This window comes from Sparus aurata, chromosome 14, assembly GCF_900880675.1.
Source record: "Sparus aurata chromosome 14, fSpaAur1.1, whole genome shotgun sequence".
In the NCBI taxonomy this organism is placed as follows: Eukaryota; Metazoa; Chordata; class Actinopteri; order Spariformes; family Sparidae; genus Sparus; species Sparus aurata.
In genome coordinates this window covers 15974783-15999849 of record NC_044200.1, presented here as the reverse complement: position 1 = coordinate 15999849, position 25067 = coordinate 15974783, and the positions used below count along the sequence as shown (strand labels likewise).

General features: G+C 43.3%; 1 protein-coding gene across 2 annotated transcripts in view; it reads right to left on the bottom strand.

Moving 5' to 3' along the window:
• Positions 1 to 69: 69 nt before the first annotated feature.
• Positions 70 to 25067, bottom strand: part of iqsec3a (IQ motif and Sec7 domain ArfGEF 3a) — a 107518-nt gene continuing 82520 nt past the window's right edge. The window contains exons 7-14 of one of the 2 annotated variants that reach the window (XM_030440735.1): positions 21794 to 21960; positions 18398 to 18537; positions 14708 to 14833; positions 13392 to 13491; positions 12320 to 12478; positions 9261 to 9353; positions 7644 to 7687; positions 70 to 3921 (exon numbers count right to left, since the gene is read on the bottom strand). In XM_030440735.1, coding sequence (XP_030296595.1) covers positions 3352 to 3921; positions 7644 to 7687; positions 9261 to 9353; positions 12320 to 12478; positions 13392 to 13491; positions 14708 to 14833; positions 18398 to 18537; positions 21794 to 21960 — 1399 coding nt within the window. In that variant the 3' untranslated portion in view covers positions 70 to 3351. The remainder of the gene's footprint in view (positions 3922 to 7643; positions 7688 to 9260; positions 9354 to 12319; positions 12479 to 13391; positions 13492 to 14707; positions 14834 to 18397; positions 18538 to 21793; positions 21961 to 25067) is intronic. The other variant, XM_030440736.1, reaches the window with a different exon arrangement.

Below are 25067 nucleotides of genomic sequence, written 5' to 3'. Positions count from 1 at the left end.
CTGACGGTGGCTCAGAAGTTTCGAAAGAATCAAGTCACTGAATCCAAAGAACCAAAGCAACTCAATGTGGTGAATAGACTTAAATCATCTTTAATAGCATGTTGATATACTGCAAAGACTGGTAGAGAGGGGCTCAAAGCCAACTGAGGGAGGTGATGGTTCATGTTACACTCAGTTTCCCGCCTGTCTTTCCCTAAATATGTCCACTTTTTGTAATATATTTTTTAAACTAGTATGAGCAAACACAGTGTTGAAGAGCCAGACGAAAGATCCACATGTCATTCATGAAGCAGTGCACTGGTATGGCAGAGCCCTTTTTTTTTTTTCTTTTCAGTTTCTTTAAGAAAGTTCGCCACGACTCCCACATCATATGCTGCACTCTCGAAATGCTACATTTGCTTTCTTTCAAACATGAACTCGTGATTTCAAGCGTGCCTCGTAATTCACATTTATTGCACACGCAGCATGTCTTAACACCCAAAGTAGGAAAATCTGCATGACCATAGACAAAAGGGTAGTGAAAGACACGGGGGAACAAAGATGGCCACTGTTTGGCAAAGTAGAGGCCTCACTTTGACTGTCTGAAGGGCTGTTTGCTGTCATAAATGTTTCATTGTTTTTCGGTTCCATTACGAACTCTTTCATAGCATAACAAAACAAAAAAAAATATGTCTTCTTCTTCGTCTCCCACTGGTGCGCTCGCAGCTTATTCAGTCATGCACGAACAAATTCAAGACTTTTTTGGGGGGGAATCGGAGTTCAATCGGCCTCCAAACTGACGCCATGCATGGGAGGAGGACTACATAACAATATTCGGATCGCTGGTTTTAAACAAATAAATGAGCAGTCGTACAATCATCACCCAGCAACATAGAGAGCAGAAGTCTGTTTATGACCAGGTAGAACATTTTTGTAAAGGGGCAGGACGTAGTTTGGGAGAAGAAACAATATTAATGAGGTCATAATACAAACTAATAATAAAAAAAAAACAATCACAAAAAAGTTGTTCTCAGAGGACAATATGAACAACGTTTGAAGCTAGAAATGTGGCAGGGTCCGCCAGATATAAACAAAGTAAATAACAGTTTGTTTTATTCAGCCATGAAAACGAAGAGAGTTTGTTTATTTAGTGACGATCTTAAAACTTCCTCCCCAAAACAGCGAACTGCACCTTTAAGAAACGTAATTCATTCATCTCGAAAGCGCTGATTCTTTCCCGTCGTCTCGTGAAGTAATGCCAAAAAAAAAAGAAAGAGAGGTGGGATCTGTTCGGGGGAAAGTCAGGATGCTACTGTGAGCTGCTCACACACACACACACACACACACACACACACACAAACTCACAAACAAATACACACACTCTCATCATCCCTGCCAAAACAACAGCCTGTTTTTTTTTCTGTAACCTCCATCTTTCCACTGGGTGAAGTTGTGAGTGGGAAAAGGACAGAAGAGATGAGATAGAGACCTCCCTGCGGTGGCTCCGTGATTATAAATCAACAAATCGGACAGATGGGGGTCAGATGGGGAGCAGTACCTGGTGGGGCTTATGTTTTAAAGATTGACGCAGTCGAGGCCGGGGCTGACCTATTTCAGAGTGAAGGACGCGTGGCAGGGCAATAGCATTTTGAAGGAGGGCTAAAGGTAGCTTCGCTTGTCCTTTCCCCGACACTGCTCGAATGTGATATTTACAGTCCGGGCTGGGGTGACAGAGAAGCAGATCAGATAATGCATTCTTTTTGTCCCATTCTTATTTAAAGCAGCCGACGGCGCAAACAAAAAAAAAAAAACATTAATGCCAGCATTTGCAATGTAAGCTGTGTGTGTTTTTTTTTTTTTGAAAATGTCAGACTGAAAGGTTAGGAAGGGAGGAGAAACACAGTCACAAGGAGCCCAAACCGAACCAGGGAGTCGTACCGACATGGAGAGACAGCGTCTGGATGTGTCGAGGTCCGACTCGACGGGGGGAAAAACACAAACACACACACACACACACGAGGTGGAACATTTTTACGCAACTGAAAATAGACACAGATCTGGACTTTGCAGCAGAAGCAATCTTCATGGAAAATATCCTGATAAAAGCGAAGATCATACACAACAAGGTGACAGCGTTGCACATTTATCACATGTGAGAACTAATAGTTCGAGAGCGGCTCAATTAAAAATAAGAAAAACTTCAGTGGATACATGTGGCATGAAGACAAAACGACAATCAACACGACCATCCTGGGCTGACTTTTTTGGTTTTTGGCGAGCAATCCACGTGATCGGTCGCCTTTGTTTCCTGCCATCCTCCGCTGTAGGACGATCTACGGAGAGCAACGACTGAGCGAGAGTGTTTTTTGATGATAGAGAGCCACAGCACAACAGAGGAGCGGATGACAAACACAGCTTATCGGAGGATGTCGGGATGTTTTTTTTGTTTTGTTTTGTTTTGTTTTAATCCAGGGGAGCAGAGACGGAGAGAGAGAAGGCTCTCCATCACATAAATAAATCAGCAAGAGCGCAAACAGGGAAATAGTTTCTTTTTGTTTTTTTTATGAAATATCAGTTTTTGCGATTCATTTTTTCTGCGCTCCTTTGAGGGAGAAGCGTGAAAGGACTATTTTCTCAAAGCAAAAAGAAGGAGTTTTTTTTTGTTGTTTCTTTCTTTTTCTTCTAGCCCTAGCGTTTAGTCAAGTGCAAAGGAGTCAGTGTTTAGTGGAAGCGTATGTATTTTGGCACACGTTTTTTTTTTTCTTTGTGTTTTTTCTTCAGTTAAGTGTCAACTGTGCACGCACGCGCACATACAGCACAGTAGGCATGAGGTCTGGGATGAGAGAAGCGAAACAGAAGCTGGAAGGAAGGTCCTTGTCCATCCATCACGGTCCAAAAACAAAAGAAAGTTTGAGGGATTCACATATTTCTGTTTGTTGTTGTTGTTGGTGGTGGTGGTGCTGAACACTGGAACTACAATCTGGATCCATCCAGAAAACGGAATATCTGTGTTTTTTTTTTTTTTCTCTAGCAAGAGTTAAAACTGACAAAAAGTTATAGAAATTTGTTAAAACTACATAATATTTCAAAATACATGTGGAATCAAGTAAAACTTTTATATATGCACTTCATTCCTCCGTATCTCTTTTAAAACCTTGATTTTCTTTTTGTTTCTTGTTTTTTTTCCTTAAATATATGCATATAAGTGAGATTTCATTTTTTTTTCATTATAGCTCTTTCTGTATGTATATATGTACATTATGTACTTTTTAAATAGTGTGGGAGTGTGTATATATATGTGTGTGTGTGTGTGTGTGTGTGTGTGTGTGTGTGTGAAAGTGTGTGTTTCAGGGGAAGGGAATACTAATATATTTACACCATGCTCCGAGAGCCACTTGGGGTCCGGTGTAGACTGAGGCGGGGGTCCGGGGGTATATACTGGTGCGGGTGGTTGTAAGGCGGAGGTGGAGGAGGCAGCGGGGGCTGGTGGCCGTCGTTGCCATGGGAGCCGTCCGGCGAGCGGACCGGGGTGGACATGGCCGACTGACTGAGCTGGTGGTGGCTGTGGTGGTGGTGGTGGTGGTGCTGGTAGTGGTGGTGGGTGGGCGTCTGGCTGAGGAAGGCCTCCATGTGCCCGTGGCCGCTGTTGTCCAGCATGATGACCTTGACGATCTGCTGACACTGGATGAGTGTCTCGGGCCGCAGGTCAGCCATGCTGACGGCGGGCTGGTGGTGCTGCTGGAGGTGGAGGTGGTGGGCTGGGGTGCTTGCCGCTGACTGCAGCTGAGGGTGCTGAGGTGGAGGCGCCGGCCCCTGGGTTAGCACCTGGGGGCCCTGCTGGAAAAGCAGCTCCCCCCGGTGGTTAAGAAGGGCCACGCTCTCGGGACTCCGAGCCGTGCTGCTGCTGAGCTGGTACGTCTGAAGCCTGTTGTGAATTGACACCTAGTTTAGAAAACAGCCAAGAGAACAGCATCAAATGTTATAAAACTGGTCCTCCTCTACAATCCGTCAAGCCCTCTTTTTGTTTTTTTTTTATACTTTTTAGGGGGTGGGGGTGGTGAATGCACAGCACACACACACACAGGGCATGCGTGGGGGCTTAGGTGTTGGGTTTCGGTGGAGGTGTAAGATCATCGTGACTCCCGCACACTCCCCTCCCTCCACCCCTGCATGGGGTCAGTGTAGCTCGGATGCTGGGAACACCGGTGTGAGGACAGTGGTGGGGGAATGTGGGATTAGAAAAATTTGGTTGAGACGCTAACAGAAGGGGCCCGGTGGTTCCAAAGGCGACACTGAGGGCCCCTGTGTCTCCCTTCCAAACCACTGTGTGGCGCTATGGGGACAGTGGACACGAGGGAGATTTTTGAAGGGGGGGGGGGGTGTAGGAGGGGTAAACCAGAACATAGACGGAGGTCATACGAAGAAGAGGGAGAGGTGGAAGAAGAGGAGGAGAGGAGGTGAGCAGACTGACAAACCACAGACGTCCACAGGCAACACTCATCAGAATGCAAACCTCCACATGTCACATTTTACATCAACCCTCTGCCGTTGACTTCCTTCCCTCACAGCTACCTCTCTCTGCTACGTCCCGTCTGCAAGTCACCGGAATGCATACCGTATGCTAAAAACACACTATTTTGTGTGGCACATTATTATCATTTTTCTCACAAGCTAACGGCTGCAATGGCTAAAAAAAAACAAAAAACGATGTGTCTAATTCAAAAATTCAAAAAAGATCTGCCACTTTCTGCTGTTCCCTTCTGCCGGGCTCGTGATGAGGATCGTGACCACGCCTCCTTGAAATGCTTGTTTGAATGATGCGACCCAGATGAGACGGAATTCAACCCGGCAACAGGCATTAAGAGTAACTATAATAATTATACAAAAATAAGCCATCTTCTCTCTAATGGTCTTACGGCAATATTAAATTGAGACTTTGACAACCAGTTTAAAGTTCCTTGAAAACCTCCAAGTGGATTATGACCTGCCAACACTCCATTTCTATACTCTAATTTCTCTAATTTCTCCCCTACATCATGCTTTTCGTCATGATTTCAAACAACAGTCGAGCCAATGGGAGTCTTTAAGTCTTATTAACGATGCTGAGTGATCGTCTTGTCATTTTAATGCCCTTAAACACACATTAGAGCCCAGAGAGTCAGGAATGTAAAAGCTTCTGCCTTTCCGGTTGCTAACTTTTTCTTAATCTACCACACAAGAGAAAGTTCTCGGTGAAAGTTGGAAGTGTTTTTATCGGCTGTAAGCGCGCCAATCAGAGAAAGAGTTCCCGACCAAAAAAATGGCACCTGCGTCGAACGAGGTCAACAGTAATTCACCTGCAGCATAATGGACCTGTAATGTGAAGTACCTGAGGTAAGAGAGAGCTCGCAGCAGCTTTCTGTGACGGGAGGCCGACGTGAAAGAACTCCATTAACATTTGCTCCTGCTCTATCTGCCAGCCACCGTTACTCCTCGAAGACTGAGCACATGTACGTAAGGGTAGAGCGTCAATGAGCTCCGGAGCGCTCGAGATAACGAATGAAGGATTTCTTTGACTTTTTCGGTGCCTTTCAAAAGTTAGGATTTATGAGCAGGAGGAACTCGTTTGCTCCACAGCGATCAAAATGAATTCAGCGATTGTGATAAAGTGACCTCCACTGTTACATCGGGTGAGGACCGATTGGCTTGTTTGGCTGCTAAAATTCAGAAGAATAAAAGTCATTCATGTATATTTGCATCCGCCTATGCTTTATGTTGATTTTAGCTGGGAGAGAACATAAATGACGATAAATAAATGACAAATATGCCTACCTACATTAGAGCACTCTATTGGAGATTCTCATTAAGTTACGTTAAAGAGGGTACATATTTACTAAAATATTGTTTGCTTTGAATGTGTGTTCACACTTTTTTTTCAGCGATGGAGTATGATAAAATTAAATACTTTGTCAACTATAACTCTGAGAGTAAGTCCACCATTCAGTGTGTAACGTTGCGATCATCGACAGAGCTTTCTTGATTTGCAAGTGTCTCCAATTCACTGTGCTCGAGTCTGATATCTTTCATTGAAGCGCATCGCAGTCGTTATGTCTACAGGATTAGATTTGGCAGTAGCCAGCTGATGCCACTTCGCTCTCTCGTTGCGACGCCTCCCTCTCCGCACGGTGCCTCGGCCCTGCGCGGCGGCGGAAGTGGACGGAGTGGGCGGCTTGTTAGCCGGATTGGCTGCACCTGAGGAGAATCTGGCAGAGCTTTATAAAGGCGAAACACTCACAGCCGTCTCTGTTTACCTCTGCGCTCAGCGAGGATGGCTCTCTTTGTGTCTGTTGGTTTTTTTTCGAGCATTTGCTCGTCGTGTCAGACACACAGCCCGCACTTGTGTTTTCACAAACACGCTCCGCCACGCGAGTCGTAAATTACACCCTTGGCTGTCTTTAGCCACTTTGAGACTCAAGCCAAGACGAGCGCGTTTTCTCCAAGGAAGACTGCACAAATGTCGACACCTTCCTTTATCAAACTCTGATTAAACGCCCGCTGTGGGCTTCTGTCATCTCTCTATTCGAGCCTCTAGTATGAGCAGGATTCTCGGCCTGACCCTCCCTGGTTTCTGAGATAAATGTGTTTCGACAGCTAACGGCTCCCCACCAGCCACTGACATTTACCGCAGGCGGAGAGGAAGACGGCCGGTGAAGGTAGCTCAGACAACCATGAAGACTGACCTGATCATAACTCCCTATTATCAGAACCCAAAGGCGAGCAGGCGAGACAGAGCTTGTGTGCAAACAAAAACACTGTATTTTTGTGCTGCACTGAATGTATGTAAAGATTTACGGTGCAGCTTCGGCGCACCAGCGAGCTGTGTGGACTTAAACAGCCACTACGCGTCGAGTTGACCCCGCGCGTTCGCCTTCTCATCTCCGACGCCATGGAAAAGGACTAGGAAAGGTTATCCGCCACCTCTAGGACTGTTATTGCAAAGCCCCATGGGTACTGTAGTTCAGCTCGCTCTCTCTCGCTCACACGAAATGTTCGCACGGGAGGTTTCCCCCGGAGGTCTCGGGAAAGGGGGGTGAGGAGGCGTCGACTCCGGGTCAAATGAGCGATAAATTTATCCGCCTGCATGTTACCGTGTTAATTAAGGTCTCAGGTCTCAGTGCTGCATGTGAGCACACGCACCCACACCGTATATTTGCATTCCACACTTGCCCTCCGCTACTTTTAGCAACGCCTGCTTCCTCATGTTCCCTTTAAAGGCCCTGAAGGAGTCGTCATGTTTTTGCCCGAGCTTGTGAAACTAATTACAACCTCTTTCTTTTTTAGGCTCGCAGATGATATCCAAGCCTCTGAGTCTGATGCATTTTCTGTGACTAGAAAACCAAGAACTATGATGTTCTTAATTTCCCCCCGAACGGCAAAGATGTCCTTTTTATCTAATATTTTGTTTGGTTGGGTTACCTCGCATGCCCGCAGCGTTCTACCCCGCAGCACTCGTTCTCTCATCCACTCTTCACCCACTCCCGCTTGACGCCTCTAGCCTCTAAAAAGATACAACTAGTCCTGAGTTTTTCATCTGATCTATCTCATCCTGCGGTAACTTGATAGTGAAACATTGACTGGCTGACTTACCTGTTGTTTGGGACATGGCCCTAACACTGAGCACTTACCTCTACTGCATTGTGTCCACTTCTTTCATCTATCTCCTGGTTTCCTGGACAGAGGAAAACATGGAGGGAAGAGGGACAGAGGTGGCCACAAAATGCCTGTGTCAAACAATATTCAAGCTTTTAATTGCATCTTTAAGAAGCAAGAAATACACTAATAGAGTGATAATAGAGCTTCAGCTTTCTTTGAACAATATCCTCAATGCTGAGTGATAAAGACAAATGTCCCTGATAATTAAATGCTCCTAGGTTTACTGGAGGTGGAGCCCCAGCTTCAGTTCAATTTTGTTTTTGTTTTTTCAAGGTGGACGGATCTAAATGCTACAACACCCACCAGCCTCAGCTGCTGTTGCCATGGAGAAGATACAAATCCAGTCAGAGGTGCAAATCACAGCAGCGGTATCATAACAACAAAAAGTCAGGGCCACAAGTTGCTGAGTTAAACTTGAAATTGAGCCCAGAATTAAGTGAAATTATTAAATGGTCAGTTTTCTCTACAGCATCTTTAGCTTTTGCTAGCCGTTAGCGGCACACGTGGCAGGATTTACAGCCGTGTTTGGATGTTTCCTGTCAAAATGCACCTTTGCTGTAGCTGTAGTTGTAGTTGACTTCTCCGCCAACATTTGTATCGTACACAAGCAAGCAACTTAACACACTATTTACAAGGGTTTACAAGGGGCAGACGATGTTTATAGCACTTGACCATTCGCTCAACCCCTTTCCCTGAAGCACTTATAGTCCAATCGTAGGTTAGCAACCATTGCTAGTCATCACAGGCATGTCAGGCTTGAGAAATCAGAACAGCAAACATCCCTGAAAAGAATGTGTTTATTCGGTCTCACAAAAGCCGCAAACATTAGCCTGTCCACCAAAGTAGTAACGCTAATGTCGTGCAGCTGTAGGTTATATTAGTGTTTGTGTTCTGCCCTTTATTCAAGTTCTAAGACATAGCTTCACATATGTAAAACTTGTGAGGTGAAAATACTCACACTAAAGCATTACTCTAAACTGTGTTTTCTACAGTGAGCTAGCACTAAACATCAAACAGGGATTGTGTCTGAGCGAAACAACAGTCTGATATTACATCATCTGTATCACACTGCATTATGCTAGGGTTATAAACCTTGTATAAAAGAGCAAGAACAACATTGTTACTTTATTTCCATGTCCTCTTCATGTATCACCATTTGGTTAGCGCCAATGTATTCTCGTGTGACAGTTTTAAACCAATTCTTTGAGTTAACATGCACTAAAAGTTGATAAATCGGCAGCTAGAAACGAGAAGCCTGCTTTCGTGTGATATTAGTTTAACCTTGTTTAAAAAATTATGAAGATATTAGATTGTGAATTGCTGCTGTTATCATTTAATTATTTACAGTTTTTTATAAATCCTCAGTAATCAAAATGTATCTCATGCTACAGGTCGCACCTTCTTGTGAAAGCATAACTTTTCCTTCTTTTTCCAATTGATCCAATTAGTAAAACCAGCAGTGGTTCAAGTTTATCTCGACAGCAGGTAAATTAAAGCAAGCGGAGGAAAAGGTCTCCGCAGTGGGCTTTAAAAATTAAAATACATCAGAGCACACACACACACGCGCTCTCTCTCTCACACACACACACCTGATGGGGAGCCCTGTTTGCCGCGCAGCTCGAGCTGTGTACCGTTGTTCTTTACCGAGTGAGTCTTGGCTCCCTGCTGCTTCTCCAGCTCCCCTGCAGAGAACAGAGGACAAAAATGATCATCATCGTAATCATCGCGGCAGAGAGCATAATAGGCCGACACAGGTAGAGTTAGGTGGGTTATTTCAAATGTATTTCAGAAAACATAACGTACACACACTCGCTGCTGTCGCCTTCCCCTCCCACTCTCTTCTCTAAGCTGGAAACACGACTCTCCATCTCTCTAATTAAACTTCACACCTGATGGTAATTGCATGTCATTTCCAATCATGATGACTAAATGTTGTTTCGTCGCCAATGCTGCGCTGCATTCTAATTTTGAACCAGAGAAACCACCAGGTGAGACCTCAAAGGTAAGGTACACAGGGTCCTCACATTTGTTTTGGGCCAAGTGTGGCAAAAAAATCTGGCAAAATGAACAGAAAATCTCCTGTTTTGTAGTTTGTCTTCTGGAAAATGGGTCAGATTCATCTAAAAATAAAGAGCAGCATCCCTTTATTTAACCAGTCTGTATTTTGCTAACAATTTCCTAATAATGTTCATTATCTAGAAGTTTCCTGGAAAGTACACTGCATGTTGGCACTAATTATAGGGAAAAACGATAATAATTTACAACTGACACACTCCAGCATAACCTAAAGAGACTTTTAGTCAGTGAACAGCAGGTCAGGCTGAACATGATGAAATGTGAGATTTCTCATGAGCGAGGCCTTCAATTCAACATATATGAACAATAAAGTTATAATAAATTAATATGTGGTGGCTAAAATAATTGGTTGGATTTAGGGGACAAAAATGCATGCGTAATTTAAGGGGAACAGATGTATCTAGTTAGGTTGAGGGAACTAACATACCTGGTTAGGTTGAGGTGACAAAAATACATGTTTAGGTTTAGGGAACTATAATACTTGGCTAGGAAGAGGTAACAAAAATACTAAGGTTTAGGGAACCAAATACAGGTTTAGGTTTACAGGACACAAATACTTGGTTAGGATTAGGGAACTAAAATACTTGGTTGCATTTAGGCAACTATATTATTTAGTTAGGTTTAGGGAACAACTTGGTTAGTTTAAGGGAACTAAAATACTTGGTTGGGCATTTGTTCGGTTGCAAACAATTACATAACAAAAAAGGGACGGAGCAACATTATTTATAAAGTTCTAGTTAGTGTAGGGCGGAATTAAAATGAGTAACTCTGTTATGGATTTTCCTCATTATGAACATTCAGATGCAAGAAAATGAAAATGCACCTCCAGATAAAAAGACATTTCTCCTTTCTATCTCAAAGAGGGAAAGCCCAAACACAAGTGAGTCAGCCGCAGGCATGTTTACTAATGTGCCAACAATACAAAGCACTTAGAGGAGAAACACAAGATGTGTTTGTCTTCGTGAGAGCCTACAATCATTCCTGCTCCAAGTTTTGTTCCTATATAAAGTCTTGAGAGAAGTGAGCGAGTGCTGTTCGTGCGTTTGCATGTTTTTGTTATTTGTATGTGTGTGTTTTGGCTTGTGTGTGTTTTTGTGGGCTGTAGCTGTCTCTAGCTCCACTTTGGAGAGAGAAATAACTTCCTTCTGTCAACCTCTGCCTGTCTCCATATGTTGTTGCCTGCTCTCCACGGGCTGCTGGCCCTCCCTCTCTGTGAAGGGTAATGCGGTTGCATCAAATCCCAGCAGGGAGCCTCTCTTTGATGCCCACTGGCAGGAGCCTGGGCTCTGGATACTCTGGGTTTTTCCATGTGTGTCTAAGTATGTGCGTGCGTTATTGTCTGGAGACTTTCGCATGCACATAGGCCCAAACAACGCAGATGCCTGGCTGCTTTTAGGAACAGTGGCCTCTTTTCACCTCCAGTTCGCTGCCCTCCTGCAGTCTGTTTGAGCTGCAGTGCACCAAAAGGAAACAAGATGCAAAAGTCATTCTGCACCGACACAAACGGGGATGCTGACTACGAGTTGGCAAATAACACAAGAGGGAGAGGACCGCTTCTGACTCATGTGTACTATCTGCGGACCTATTGATTCCCACACGGAGGATCTGAGAATCCACTGCAGCCTCCCACTTCCCAAGATGTGAGATTATCGATTTAGTCCGCAATGTAATGGGATGTCGACCCTTTCTTTTGTTGCCGGGTGCATTGCCACGAGAGGAACACACACAAACGTGATGGATGCAAGCCAAACAAGTATATGGAGCGTGCATGCAGCCACGAGACCTGCGTCAAATAGAGAACGCAGACATCATAATTAAGTGAATCCACATCTTTAAAGCAGTTGCAACAAATACTCTCAATTATTTGACCGTCTTATGACATATACCCATGATTCTTATCCTCGTTATTTGGTAGCCTCTGGTCTGCACTTTGTTTGTTGTTCATTATAAAAATCTCTGCTTAACAAGGATAACAGTGACAATGTACACATGCACAAAATATTTCATTATTTGCCCTTATTCTGAAAAAATTAATATTCACCAATATTTCCGTTTACAGACACAGTCCATACTCCAATTAAAAAGCAAAGCCTAGGGAGTTTGTTAATTGGAGTATGGACTGCTTCATTCAATCTTTCTAAAAAGGTCAGCGTGGTGAGATTTGTGCGTGCCCAAAAATCTACTGACGTCCACGTCCTACTTGTTAATAAGTGGGTGTGTTGCTCCTTCCGACTAGAAATGTGTGGAGGCTGCTGCCTGACAACCTGTTCGCTACAATGCATTCAAAACTCGAAACAGTGACTTTTCCTTCTAACCTTCGAACCGACGTTTGGAATATAACCTTATAGTAAATATAAAAACAGAATTTGCTGTTGACATGACCTGTGTCAAATTTCAAATATTGTCCTAAATGGAAAAATAGTGGAATATGATGCATGCATGGTGCATGTAGTGCAGAAAGTCCTAGATGACATGGGCGAGTACGAGCACAAAACTGTGTGACATGAACAAGCAGTGAAGTCTGTCCCTGTATTATCAGGGGATTGACAGCTACAGATGGACTGACACTCACATTCAATGCGTATCTGCTCCATCTCTGACACCTCTGCAATCGATTCCTTCAGGTCTTCTAGAAACTTGAGCAGCTCTTCAGCACTTTGGGCACAGAAGTTAAGGACCTGCTTCTTGTCTGAGCCGAAAGGTGAGAGGATGGTGATGCCGTGAGGATAGTCTGGGGGAGAGCAGAGGACATTGTGTCGTCGAGACAAAAAGTATAAAGGGAGAAATTGAACAAACCTTTTTTGAAAATGGCATTTTAATCTCCCTTTGTTCTCTTTTTGCAGATATTTTTATGAGATGATTTTTTTTCCAGCAATGTGAGCTGAGGAGTTTGGTACAATTACTTTTTTGAAAAAGTGCAAAGGCGGAACTAATGTGAAACTACTATGCATTTATGGGACCGAACAAATCCAGGATGATGAATTTCTGGCAACATGAATATAAAAAAACAGAAACACAGAGTAACTGAAAGCTACAAAACGAGTTTAATACAACATGTTTTTCTAATGCAGCCATAACTCTTACACTTCTTAGTTTGGTTTAGGGAAAAAAAACACTTGGTCAGGTTCAGGGAAGAAAAATTCTTTGTTAGTTTGGGGAATAAAATAATTGGTTGGTTTTGGGAAGCAAAATACTAGGTAAGGTTAAGGCAACAAATAACTTGGTATGGTTGAGGGAACTAAAACACTTGATTATGTGTAGGGAGCTAAAATACTTGGTTGTTTTGGGAACTAAAAGACTTGGTTAGGTTGAGGGAACTAAAATTCTTGGTTAAGTTAAGGCAAAAATCAACTTGGTATGGCTGAGGGAACTAAAACACTTGATTATGTGTAGGGAACTAAAATACTTGGTTTGTTTTGGGAAATAAAAATACTGGGTTGGGATTAGGCAACAATAAATACTTCATAAAAAAATGGTTAGCTTCAGGAAAACCTGGTTTGGGTTCAGATACACCCTTTCAAAACATGTTTTTGAAAGCACAACTTCTCCCATGTGCGTATTTTTCCGATCTTTTCCCCCGCCCTTTCAAAGAGCTATGACTCCTACAACTTGGAGGTTCTTTCCTCTGTTTTCTGTTCACTTACATTCATTTTCAAACAGGTGAAACTGCATTCCCAGTAGGCCCATGGCTTTGCAGAAAGTGTAGGCTGCAGAACTCTTCTTCTTTGGACAAAGCTTCAAGATCTACACACAATGAGAAAACGGTGAGAATTCAGCGTTAGAGTAACATTGTTTAAATAAAAGGAAGAGCCTGAAATCTTTTTGATTGTCACTGGAGATTTCCATATCACAGAGAAATCTCAGAGAAAGCTCGGAAGGAATAAACTATTTGATAATCTAAAATACATTTAAAGGGCAGATGGAGTCAATATTAACAAACACTACATCCCTCAAAGTGTTCCAGTTTGTGTGCCATTGCTCTAATTCGTATGAAAAATAACACCTTGGCGTGCCTTTATCAGGATGTATTAGAGATGTTATGCTTCTTCACTGAGTGACCTTCCAGCTGGAAAGAAGACAAGGAGAATCTGTTTTCGCGGCGTTATCTGGGGCCATAATTTACCAGGCAGGGCATATTAAAACAATACATCACACTGGCACTTTAAACACTCCTTGACATGTTCAGGATGCTAGAACGGGGGCCCAAATTTGAAGAGAGGAGTCCCCATCACTTTAATTTCGCGCTAAAATCTCCCAAAAACAAATTCTGTCCCGCTTTCAATGCTGTCAGGATGAAACGTCTTGCTGGAACTTATCAGAGCGCTCACTTTAAGTGCCAAATGAACACCGTTCAACTGTGACATTGGACGATGACTTCTTTCGACTCCTTCTTCAAAATCAGCCTTTTTAACCTCCTTTTCCTGCAGCTACCAATTACTTTCATGCTCCAGCATAAAAAAAGGGAAGGGGAATAGCCCTGCTGCTTCTTCTTTTACTGTGTTTAGTTGGAACGAGATCAACATTTGACATAATTATGAGTGCAGTTAAACACTTCGGATGGATGACCCCTATGTGGCTCCTAATGAGCACATTAATTATCGCCAACATTATCCCTTTGATAATTCTCCAATCTACACGACTTTGGACCAAAATGAACAACTCATGTGAGCTGTGGCCCCAGTGAAACACCACTTTATTACCGGCCCTTAAAAGTGCTCTGCAGAGGACAGATCTTTTGCTGCTGCAACACTGCATTTGCTATTATCTATTATTAAAAGCGGCGGCCAGAGAGCCCTGAGTTACGAAACAACATAACAGAAGAGAGGGGAGCTCACAGTGGAAGTAGGTGCTGGTTCATTGTAGCTGTCACAACAAAAATAAGCTGCTTTAAAGCCTAAAAAAAACAAAAAAAAAACTAAATCAGACTGAATCTTCTCTGATTCTTCTTCTATACACGTACCACAATGAGATCATTGAACAGGAAGACTTCTCTCTGGTGCGCGGCCTGTTTTTGGGCCTTGTTGACGTCTGTCACCTCAAAAAGTCGACTACAGCACACCAGTCTTCGGTGAGGGACGGAGAGAACCTGCAGAGAAACAGAAGAAGAGCTTTAATCACTCAGATGAGGCGACTGAGAGGCTTCAAAGTCATGAAAAAAGACAAAGAGACGAGGAGGAAATGTAAGACCCATAATACAGATGACCTCTGGCTGGAGTTGAGACTGAAGTATTAACAGGAAACCCATTAAACACAGTGTGCTGAGTCTTAAAAGAGATATTCAAACAGGAATTAGAGCAACAGATAAGACTGAGTGTTGTTTCAAGGTTATCCAAGTATTAACTTGGTTGCCCTGAGCAGAATACGGGCGATGCAGCTTTTTAATTTGTATTTGCTTGTGCTGAAATTTGAGGCGAACCATTCTTTATATCACATTTCTCTGAACTGTATCGTGTGTAAGTAATTGTTTCCCCCCCTATAAATAATAACAATGTAATGTAATAATAAGTCAATTTTGAGTCTTTGACTAGAGCAGAGAGAAAGTTTAACAGTGACAAAAAACGGAGGATTTTCTGCCACCGAACGAGCACTTTCTTCATGTGCTTATCGACAGATTGTTAGCTGTGACAGGTGTGGTGTGCCAGTTTAAATTTGCTGCTCGCTGTGGCCAAAAATGACCCTATAAGCCCTTTCACACTGAACAGAAAGCCCACATCTGGGTTGTGTCTTCAATCGGAAAGGATAAGCGTTTGTAAGCGCTGTTCACAACTGGCAATTGTATTATTATTTAGATGCGTGGTGTCAGTTTCTGGGTCACTGTGAGTATTGTATTGTAATTTTTTGACTTATGTGAATATATGTGGCCACCCTGTAGCCTACCCTTGTCACAAATCTGACAGGAAGAGTAACTTTATTGTCGTTGTTCTGCACCATCTGTATCGCCACCACGCGTAAAAGCAGTCGCGTGTCATCCATGTGTGAGATGAAGGTTAAAGCTGCCGTGAGTGTTGTCATCATTTTAGCTAATTTCCAGACTGTTTTGCAGCACTCAAACATTGTGGCAATGTGAAGGAGTCGAATGCATATTTTTGTTTAAAAAATGAAACATACTTCCTAATTTTGCTCTAAAACTGTCTGAGATTGAACCCAAACAGTCAAACATGGAGCTGACTTTCACTATAAAGCTCCGTAAAGCCATGGGGAGCTGCACATGCAGGTGATTGCTGTTCAGTTCTTCGCTTCTGACATTAAACCAAATTGGATTAGCAAAGGTGATAACACTACACTTGGTGGAGGTCTGAAGTTCTTGTTTTTTTCCTTCCTGTTTTCACAAAATGCTGCAGGCGTGTGTCCCTTGAGGCCCGGCTTCTCCTCTTGGACTTAAGTGCTTTTCCCCATTTAAGCTGATTACACCACAAAAATGGCTCATGCCTCCGTCGGCTGATCTAATCACGTCCTCGCCCCCTTCACACTCCCGTCTCCCCCCCCAGTGCTCGTCTCGTTCGGCTCTGGCGTGCGCCGCTAACCCGAACAGCAGCTGGGCGACGTATAGTTGATCCCCTCTTCATGATAACATGCAAATATTCAGTTTTCCTCTCTGCGCTATTCACATTTTTTCATTCCCTGATCCCTGTGGACTATTTGCGATGCAGCGAGTCCACGCAGAGCTTCTGTCTCTTGTTCTCTCATCTCTCATCACTGCAGGGTAACACAGACTTCCGCCCCAGCTGGCCACAGCCGGCCTGCTTTCTCATTACACTAATGTCAGAAACATGTAAAGACATCATTAGCTTGAAATGCCTCTTGCTTGTTGAGAAAAAAAAACAAAAAAAAACACAATCCTTTCCTGACGGGATTATTAAGAAGCAGTGTGACGGGAGAGAGTTTAGTCACACAATTAACAAATTAAATGTACGCCTCAAGAATAAAATGCACCCTTAAATGTTGTCCATATCAAATATTTAAAGTCATTTTAACAAAACTGTGGCTTTAATCACATGATATACACCTAGCAAACTCCTAACTTCTTGGCTACTCCCTCACAGCCTGATAGAAAGAGAAGAAGAACTCTGAAATCCACAATACTTGACTAGACCCCTGACACCTGCCGGGACAGTATCTATGGGGAAGTAACTTTTATCAAAAGTCTTTCTTTTTATGGCAGATGGTGCCCAAGGGACAGGAATAGGCACTTCCTGTCACAACAATCCATCATTGTTTTGGCTATGACAACACTCCTTCTGTCATCTTATGGCCACTCATCAATCACTGAGACACTTAAAGGCACCAGCCCTAAAAAAAACCCACACACAAAAAAGAAGGCGGCGGCGGCAACTCTTTAATGTCAGAGTTCCAATGTCATTCTGGAAGTTAACAAGATACAACAGAGATTAAAATCTCAAAGTAATTCAAGGGTATTATTTACTTATTAGCACGAACACACAATGTGGCTTATTTAATCAATTTTGCCTGTTTTTAGTTGAACTGTTGCTCCTTATTTTCAAAGAGAGAAGCTAAAGCATGTGAAAGGTTACTTGAAGTTGCTATGTTAACATATATGCAAATTGATTTGCATTCAAAAATCCACTTAAACTTAAAACATTTAGAACAAAGGACAAGTTTCCTGGAAAAGAACACTGTGCATCAAGGTCCAATCATTATTGAAGGCATTGCACTACAAAACCACACATGTCAATGTCATGGTTGCACTCATTTAAAAGTCTTCATCCTCTTGGGACCATGAATGTCTTAAAAGAAAAGACCTTCTTACCAAGTGACCGACAAAGAAACATCTGCATCCCTAGATCCACGCTGTTAGCATTACAAGAAGAAATCTCAAATCACTTAGATTTCAGTTTCAAAGAATCTGCAGGGACTTGAATGCAGCATTATGCGGAAGCTAAATGTGTTTTGCAAAGTTAAATTCCAGAGTATATTTATATATATATATATATATATATATATATATATATAACAAACAAAAAAATAATCATTCTCTTATCAACTCATATCAATATTTCATGAATAAAGTATTCAAACTGAATTCCCTGAACTGTAGAAGCATTTTTAAAAAATCCCTCTCGGCGTTGCGAGTGGGCACACTCAGCACACTCCCACATGAATCAGTGTAATCAGTCAATTATGACTACCTCTGCCTCTGTGTCTATCACAAACAAACAATTTCTCACAGAAATATATTCGTAATGGGAATGAAAGCGATTTCTGTCTCCGACTCTCGACTAAAGAAAACTTCCATGCTGGCTCGTGTGCGGTGACCAAGCCTTAACCTTACACAGTGTAAAAAAAGACTGTGGTTAATGACTTATCTAGCTCGAGTAACGACCTGAGGTAATGATCGCGCTGCTGATGAGACATTTAATGGCTAATAAATATGCTCTGCTAGCGCTACTAAGGCTAGGTGATGGTGATAAGGCCTTGACTAATGACCGAGTTACTCGGCGAAGAGTTGGCAAAGAGTGGGAGTGGGTGCGTGGTCACAGTCGTGGTTTTGTTTTTTTCATTGTTTTAATTTCTTCTCCAAAACTACGTAGTGCCCCTTTTAAGGTGACAGTGGAAGCATCGATCAGGGTTTGCTACTGTGTGTACTTGTGGTTAAGGCCTAAGGAATACAAGTGCTCATGTGCATCCTCACCGTTTTCATGCCTACGATGGACTGCTCGACCTTGGAGACGTAGGTGACGTGGTCTTCGTTGGAGCGCAACTCCCTCAGCTGTATCCTCTCGTAGATCCCCACCACCATGTCTCTGGGGATGTCTGCTCCGTCATCCACACCTGAGATGGGAATAGGCTTGATTACACACAAGTAAACACACACGACAGGGTGGAGGGTTTAATTGTAGCACTCCGTCAGAGGGGAATATGGAGCGACTGCTGTTCTGAAGGACATGTGACGTCTCTTCTCTTGCTTAAGTAGATGCAGACATATTATATATTTTGTACTGACGCAGAGACCGGGAGGAAGAAATCAATATTTGGAGCAAAGGAGCTCTTTTCTCTCAGCCTCCTCGTCCGCCCTTCTTTGACTTTCTGTCTTTCGCGGTCTCCATTAAGTAATGACAGAAGGCGATGCGAGAGGAGGTTAATTGGCGAGTAAAAGGTTAACAGCCCGCCTCACTGCGAGAAGATTTTCTGTCTGGAAACGCGCCGCAGTTCAAGGCCGTGGCATTTTGCGACGCAGGTAGGGCCGCGTGTCATTAGGCTGAAAGGTTGCCCTCGAGACGCCTCTTCCCCGTTATATCTGCACAGCTGTACCGCGCCGTGTGGTACATTGAGTCTTCAATGGGGCAGGATGTGCTGGAGGAAAATGAAGCCGCCACAAGCGATGGAGCTGACAGTGAGGCACCCTGGGACACCGCTGAGACATCGCTGCACATTACGGAGTCAGGGGTAGCGGAGGAGATGTCCAGGGGGGAATGCGTGTTAAGTGTCAGATTAATAAGTTACATCTTTGTGCTGCTTTCGTCTCTTGATGACTTTGCTGCTTTTTATGCCAGCCCTGCTGGCTGCATGGCCATTTTGGTCCAGACCGGAGCATCTCAGTAATTATCATGTGGACATTCGTGGTGCGCAGAGGATGAACCCTGGCTTTGGTGATTCTCTTGCTCTTCATTTAGCCGTGCCAGCAGGTCAAACGTCTTAAGGTTTTCTCTGCCAGCAGCTTTTTTGGATGACACAGACATTCATGAGCCCCTGATGATTAATCCCATTGCTTCGGTGATCCCCTAGTCTGATTTACCAGATGTAGGTTGTGGGTATAAGTCTGCCATTGGCTTGCATTCTCCTCCTTTCTGCTACCTGCCTGTTAGCGTTTTCAAAATCCCTGTTGCTACGGGAGAAACAACAACGACCTCTGAGCTAGCAACCTATTTCTGACTACCTGAGAATGAGACTGAAACATCAACTACACTTTATCATCCACGGTGGTTTTGTGTTTGTAAAGCTTTCCTTTAGCCGAGAAAAGCAATTTTAAAAATCATCACGATTGTAAAAATCTATTGGCCGAGCGGGAACTTGTGTTCGCTGGGCAACTGCACTGCTTCTCATTGCAACAAATAGGCTCCATCTTTGGACTAGTTGAGCTATAAATCTATGATGTAAACTCTCTTTTGTGGGATCTCAGATTTACACAAAGCACCCAGTAACTGAGACACAACAATTTTCCCGTTCTCAGTAAGCTGACACACTGGCTTAATTTATGTTGGAAGCTGGTTCGGATTATGTTGTGGGGAAAGCGTTGACACTGACAGTCGGTTTTAATTGAGATAATGAATGTTCTGCGGCTCTTCATTACTATTGGTTTCTGGTGCATAATTGCATTTCACCTCAGCCAATTATTTGAGTGAGCCGAGTTTCTGTCAGTGTGTGCGAGCGGCGCGGGGTGAGGAGAAACGGAAAGGGGGAGAGAATACCAACAAGGAAAAGACAGATGAATAAACAGACAAAATAACAGTCCGACGGAGACAAAACAAGATAAGGGAGCGGAGAGGGAGAGAGAGAGAGACGGAGAAAATGTCGTAAACTGAGCAGAAGACAAATAGAGACGCCAAGAGAGAGTGGCATATTTTAATTTGCATAAGATGCAGAAATTGATTTTCCAACTTAATTTAATTGCGGGGAACAGTCTGGATGAATCTATTAAAGTTGCTCTGCATCGACCTCAGTGTTCGCTGATTGATTGCGCAGAGGGAGAGCATAACGGCGACGCTCCCCGTCTCTCCCGCCGAACGAGCATCTGTCTGCATGCAGGGAGACAAGAATTACAGGTGCTTTCTGTCGGCGTCGCCGTGAGTTGTGAGCGCGTGAAGGAGATAGAAATGTAACCCAATTTTTTTTTTTTATCACCTGAATATATGCAGGGGGGGGTTTTGATTTGATGCAGATCCAAACACCGCACGACACCGACTGACTCAAAATGATCCACTGCCTTTCTTATGTATTTACAATCTACATTAAAGTACAGTCAATCATATGTAGCACTTGGTGACATCTCGTCTTGGGGTTAAATTAAATTAAATACCATATACTATGATTATGGTATGTTTTTTGGGTCTTGAGTCAAAAGTTCTTCACTCTGCATCTTTGTCTGTGGCTTAAATACATTTTAGGGGATTTATCAGACTCTTTTGTCCAAAGCAACTTACAGTAATTCATACATACATTCATACACTGATGGTGATGGAATCACACCAGCGACCTTCCAATAACAAGACCCTGGCTCGACCCCTGAGCCACAGCAGGGAACAGCCCAGCACTGACGGTCAAAGAAAACATATTTTTATTCCGTACTTTGGTCAGCCAGTCGGAGGTATCAGTCCAGACTCTAATATCTCGACTATTAGACGGACTGGCGTGACATTTTGCGCAGACATCCATTGTCCCCGGAGAAGAAAGGATGGAAGGAGGAAGCTGACTGACTTCGGTGAACTTTTGGTGAGGTAGTTTTTAGCAATCTTGATGGATCACCATGAAATTTGCGTCTGATATATCACGATCCCCACCAGACTGAATGTAATAACTGAGATGATTCTCTGACTTTTTCATCTAGCACCAGTTTCGGGTAAAACATTTAATCTAATACTCTGGTTTATGGGAAATATGGACGTTGGCATTTTCTCGCTCAGATCGTAAAAGCAACAGTTTGACAGCTGTTTACAGTATTTCAGTGACAAGGAAACGCAAAGGAAACGATACCATACATGACTTCGGTCAAAGTTTCATCCCATCAACTGAATGTTTGCTTTCATCCGCCATGTTTCACTGTCAAGTCTGCAACTTGTGCACCAAAATGTTCTCGTTTGTTGATGTTCCCACTTGAGAGGGCATCACGTAATTTTTCCCAGTCGGAAAAATGTTCTTCCGATCATCCCGACAGCACATGAAGGCACAGTGAATTCAAGTCCTTTAATTAATATTTCACCACTAAGTGAAGACCACTAAGTCGTTCTGTTCCTCTATCTTTCTGCGATTATGTCGACTCATTAACGCCACTTTACCTCCCTTAATTTGCCGTACCTCTTGATTTACTTACCTCTTAGATTGCGTATGAAATCCTCCAGCAGCATCTTGCGGTCGGGTTTGATGTTGGGACTGTACATGTCGGTGTTGAGCAGAATGATGGCGAAGGCCAGGATGAAGATGGTGTCTGGGTTGTGGAACTGCTGCACCACGTCAGGGTTACACATGCAGTAGCGCTGACTGTTGGTGAGAGGGAGGGAGGGAGAGAGAGAGGAGGACGACGAGGGTAAAAACACGAGAAACAAGAAACATTTTATCAAAGTCGGAGGAAAGGAGAGGGATGAAATAGAACATTTTAAGTGACAGGTATTGGCAGGGACAACGGATCAGGGAAAAGACTTTATCCTTAGACACTAAAGGCATAAATGCCTCAACACAAGCGCGAGCGTGTCGCAGCGAAATAAGAGTTATGGCTTTAATTTAGCCCGTGGCTTCATCTGGAGCTGTTCGCTGCCCCTCGGCAACAGTGAACCTCACAGCGGGCGCTCTGCTGATGCTCTGTATGAACACATTTGTACAGAGGTCTAAGGGGGACTTTAATAAAATGATTATGTAAACTTGAAAATTAAAATGTAATTCCACGAAAAGCATTATACAATCCTGGGCCTGTGTGGGATTTACTCAGGTTGTTGTTGTGCCGGTGGAGAAGAAATATGAGGTTTGAACTGTGAAAGCCCTTAGTTGGCACATCTCTGCAAAAAAGAAGGCGACAGAGGCGCGGCTCAGTTTGATGTAGTTCCCCCTGAAAAACAGCCCTGTGCGTAAGAGGTGGAAAGCTGAAATGCCTTTGAGTCCTGTGGTTATGGAAAAGACTAAAAGATATGTAGACACCTGCTTTTGTGTGTGAGTGTGTGTGTGTGTGTTTGAGAAAGCAGCGCCTAAAGGAAAGAGATAAATAGTTTTTTATGTCTCCGTCAGGTGCACGGATACTTCCTGGTTATGGGATGAATAATACAACAGAACAACATCTACAGTGAATAAGTAATCAGAGACGGCAATATAGAGAGTGGAAGGAGAATAAGAAGATACGTGTGTGTGTGTGTGTGTGTGTGTGTGTGTGTGTGTGTGAGAGAGAGAGAGAGAGAGAGAGAGAAGCCTGTGGGCTCTGTGTTTACTGTAATCATTACTTTAATCAGTCATCATTTCCACATTGGGGCTGTAGCACCGTTTCACAGACCCACTGAGCCGCATGATTGGAAACTAATGTCTCCGTGGGGCCGAGTAAAGACACACATATTATATTGGTATGCATACAGTAGGTTCATACCTTGTCACACACACAGAGTTGAGTTTTAATGTGCGTTACACTGCTGAAGCCTTCCAATTAGGGCTTGGCGATTTATTGATTTATCATTATCATTTACTTTATTGTTAGATGAGACTATATATCGTCTGAGTTTGTGGATATCGTTATATAGTGATTAAAGGCTGTATTACAGGAGAATTATGCAGTTTTCTGAACTTACCAGACTGTTCTACTTGTTCTAATACTCATTATATTGTCGCAATATCGATGTTTGTTATCGTTATTTGAAAGATTATCCTGTGCAACTGTCTTTCTTTGTCATATCTGTATGTGAAAGGTTAAAGAAGCATATAAAGTCTTTATTTTGTGTTATTGTTTCTACATTATTAGGGCCCCGAAACGCTATTTTTAGGGAAAACTCATGGCTTACTGACTTACAAAATGCAGCACCCATGAATACTTCTATGTGCACGAGTTGTCTATTTTGAATTTTGTGCTGATTTATGGTGATTTACAGTTCTGTAACAAGTGACAAGTGAAGAGATTTACAAATAAGATGTGCATTGTGTTACTCAATATATAGCCTTGAACTGTAAAATCTAAACTGATTACCCCCAAAATGACCACACTGAGTAGATTAATTATTCTATGTTGTTAAAACTTTTTAGCTCGCACAATTTAAATTTCTACTTTACTACTTTGGTATTTCCTCGATAACTGGATAGTCGTCCGGTCCTACTTCCAAGATTATCTAAAGGAAAAATAAAGCTTCACAAGAGAATGATGTCTGGATGTCTTTCTTGCCTTTCTTTCCTGGAGGTTATTGGGGCTGTACACATGAACGTATCAAGAAACCTGGATACGGTGCTGGAGATGGAGCCCCATCCATTACTGTGAAAGCTGGCACATGAAGCCAAATAACTTCCCGGGCATGAAAACACCAGAATTTCCTGTGCTGTGTGGCCAATAGAGAGACTTCGGCCGACTTGTACATTAATCTTGTACGATGTAGTGAAACCTGTTCACCGCCTTTAAGCCATCCCTGAGGTGGGCACTGGGCAGCCCAACGTACTGCGCCTCGGGACCAAGTCCAGATTGAAGCCAGCGCCTTGGTCGAGGGCACTGACCGGAGAATTAACCCGATATCCACGCAGCCCCAGCTGGGTTTTGAACCCAGGACCTTCACATAAACAACATTCATGTCACTTGTACTCGCGAGAGTTATTTGTGGTGAAGAACCTCTGGCTTTATCACACCCTCCCCACTTAAGCAGCAGCGCTTTTCATGTGTTTGTCATCATACATTATCTGTGTAAGCATGATAATCACAGGGCTGCGCAGATACTTATTCACCATCTCGGCGTCTGAAAACCGTGACTCGACAGCAACCAGTAATTATGCCCTTTTTCTGTAAATCCTAATGCACTGTAGCACCATGCAGTGAAAAAAACCTCAATTTGTGCTGCTTCCTGCCTGATGCCTGAGTGTGCTCTTACTCTCTGCAGAAAGAAAACACACACACACACACACACACACACACACAAACGAGAGGGTAAAACAACACATGGTGCCGCTCACTGAAATGGATTTGGCAGTCTTGAAGTTTGGCATTTGCCGCTGTCTTCCAAACCAGTTTCTTTTTTTTTTTTTTTGGTTACAGATGGATAAACACTGGCGTTCTCCAAGTCATTATGTACTCTGCGAGGATGGATTTCTGGTGCGAGATTATACAAGTTGCGTGATGTTTATCGATTACAGCCATCGCGGAAAATGCAGCGATGGTGTGTGACTGTGGCGTGAGTAAATTAGAGGGTGCGTGGATACTACGCCGTTAATGCCGACGTGGATGTATAAAAATCCGCAGCATTGGTAGCTGGCTCATATTTTGCCCATTCATTAGCACACTGACGCAGCAGATACCGAGGCTGCTGGCTGCTTTTTCACTTTCCCCCCTCGCTCTCTCTCACTGCTGCTTCAAATCCCCTTCACTTACTTTAGAGATTTCTCTCTTTCCGTGTGTGTGTGTGTGTGTGTGTGTGTGT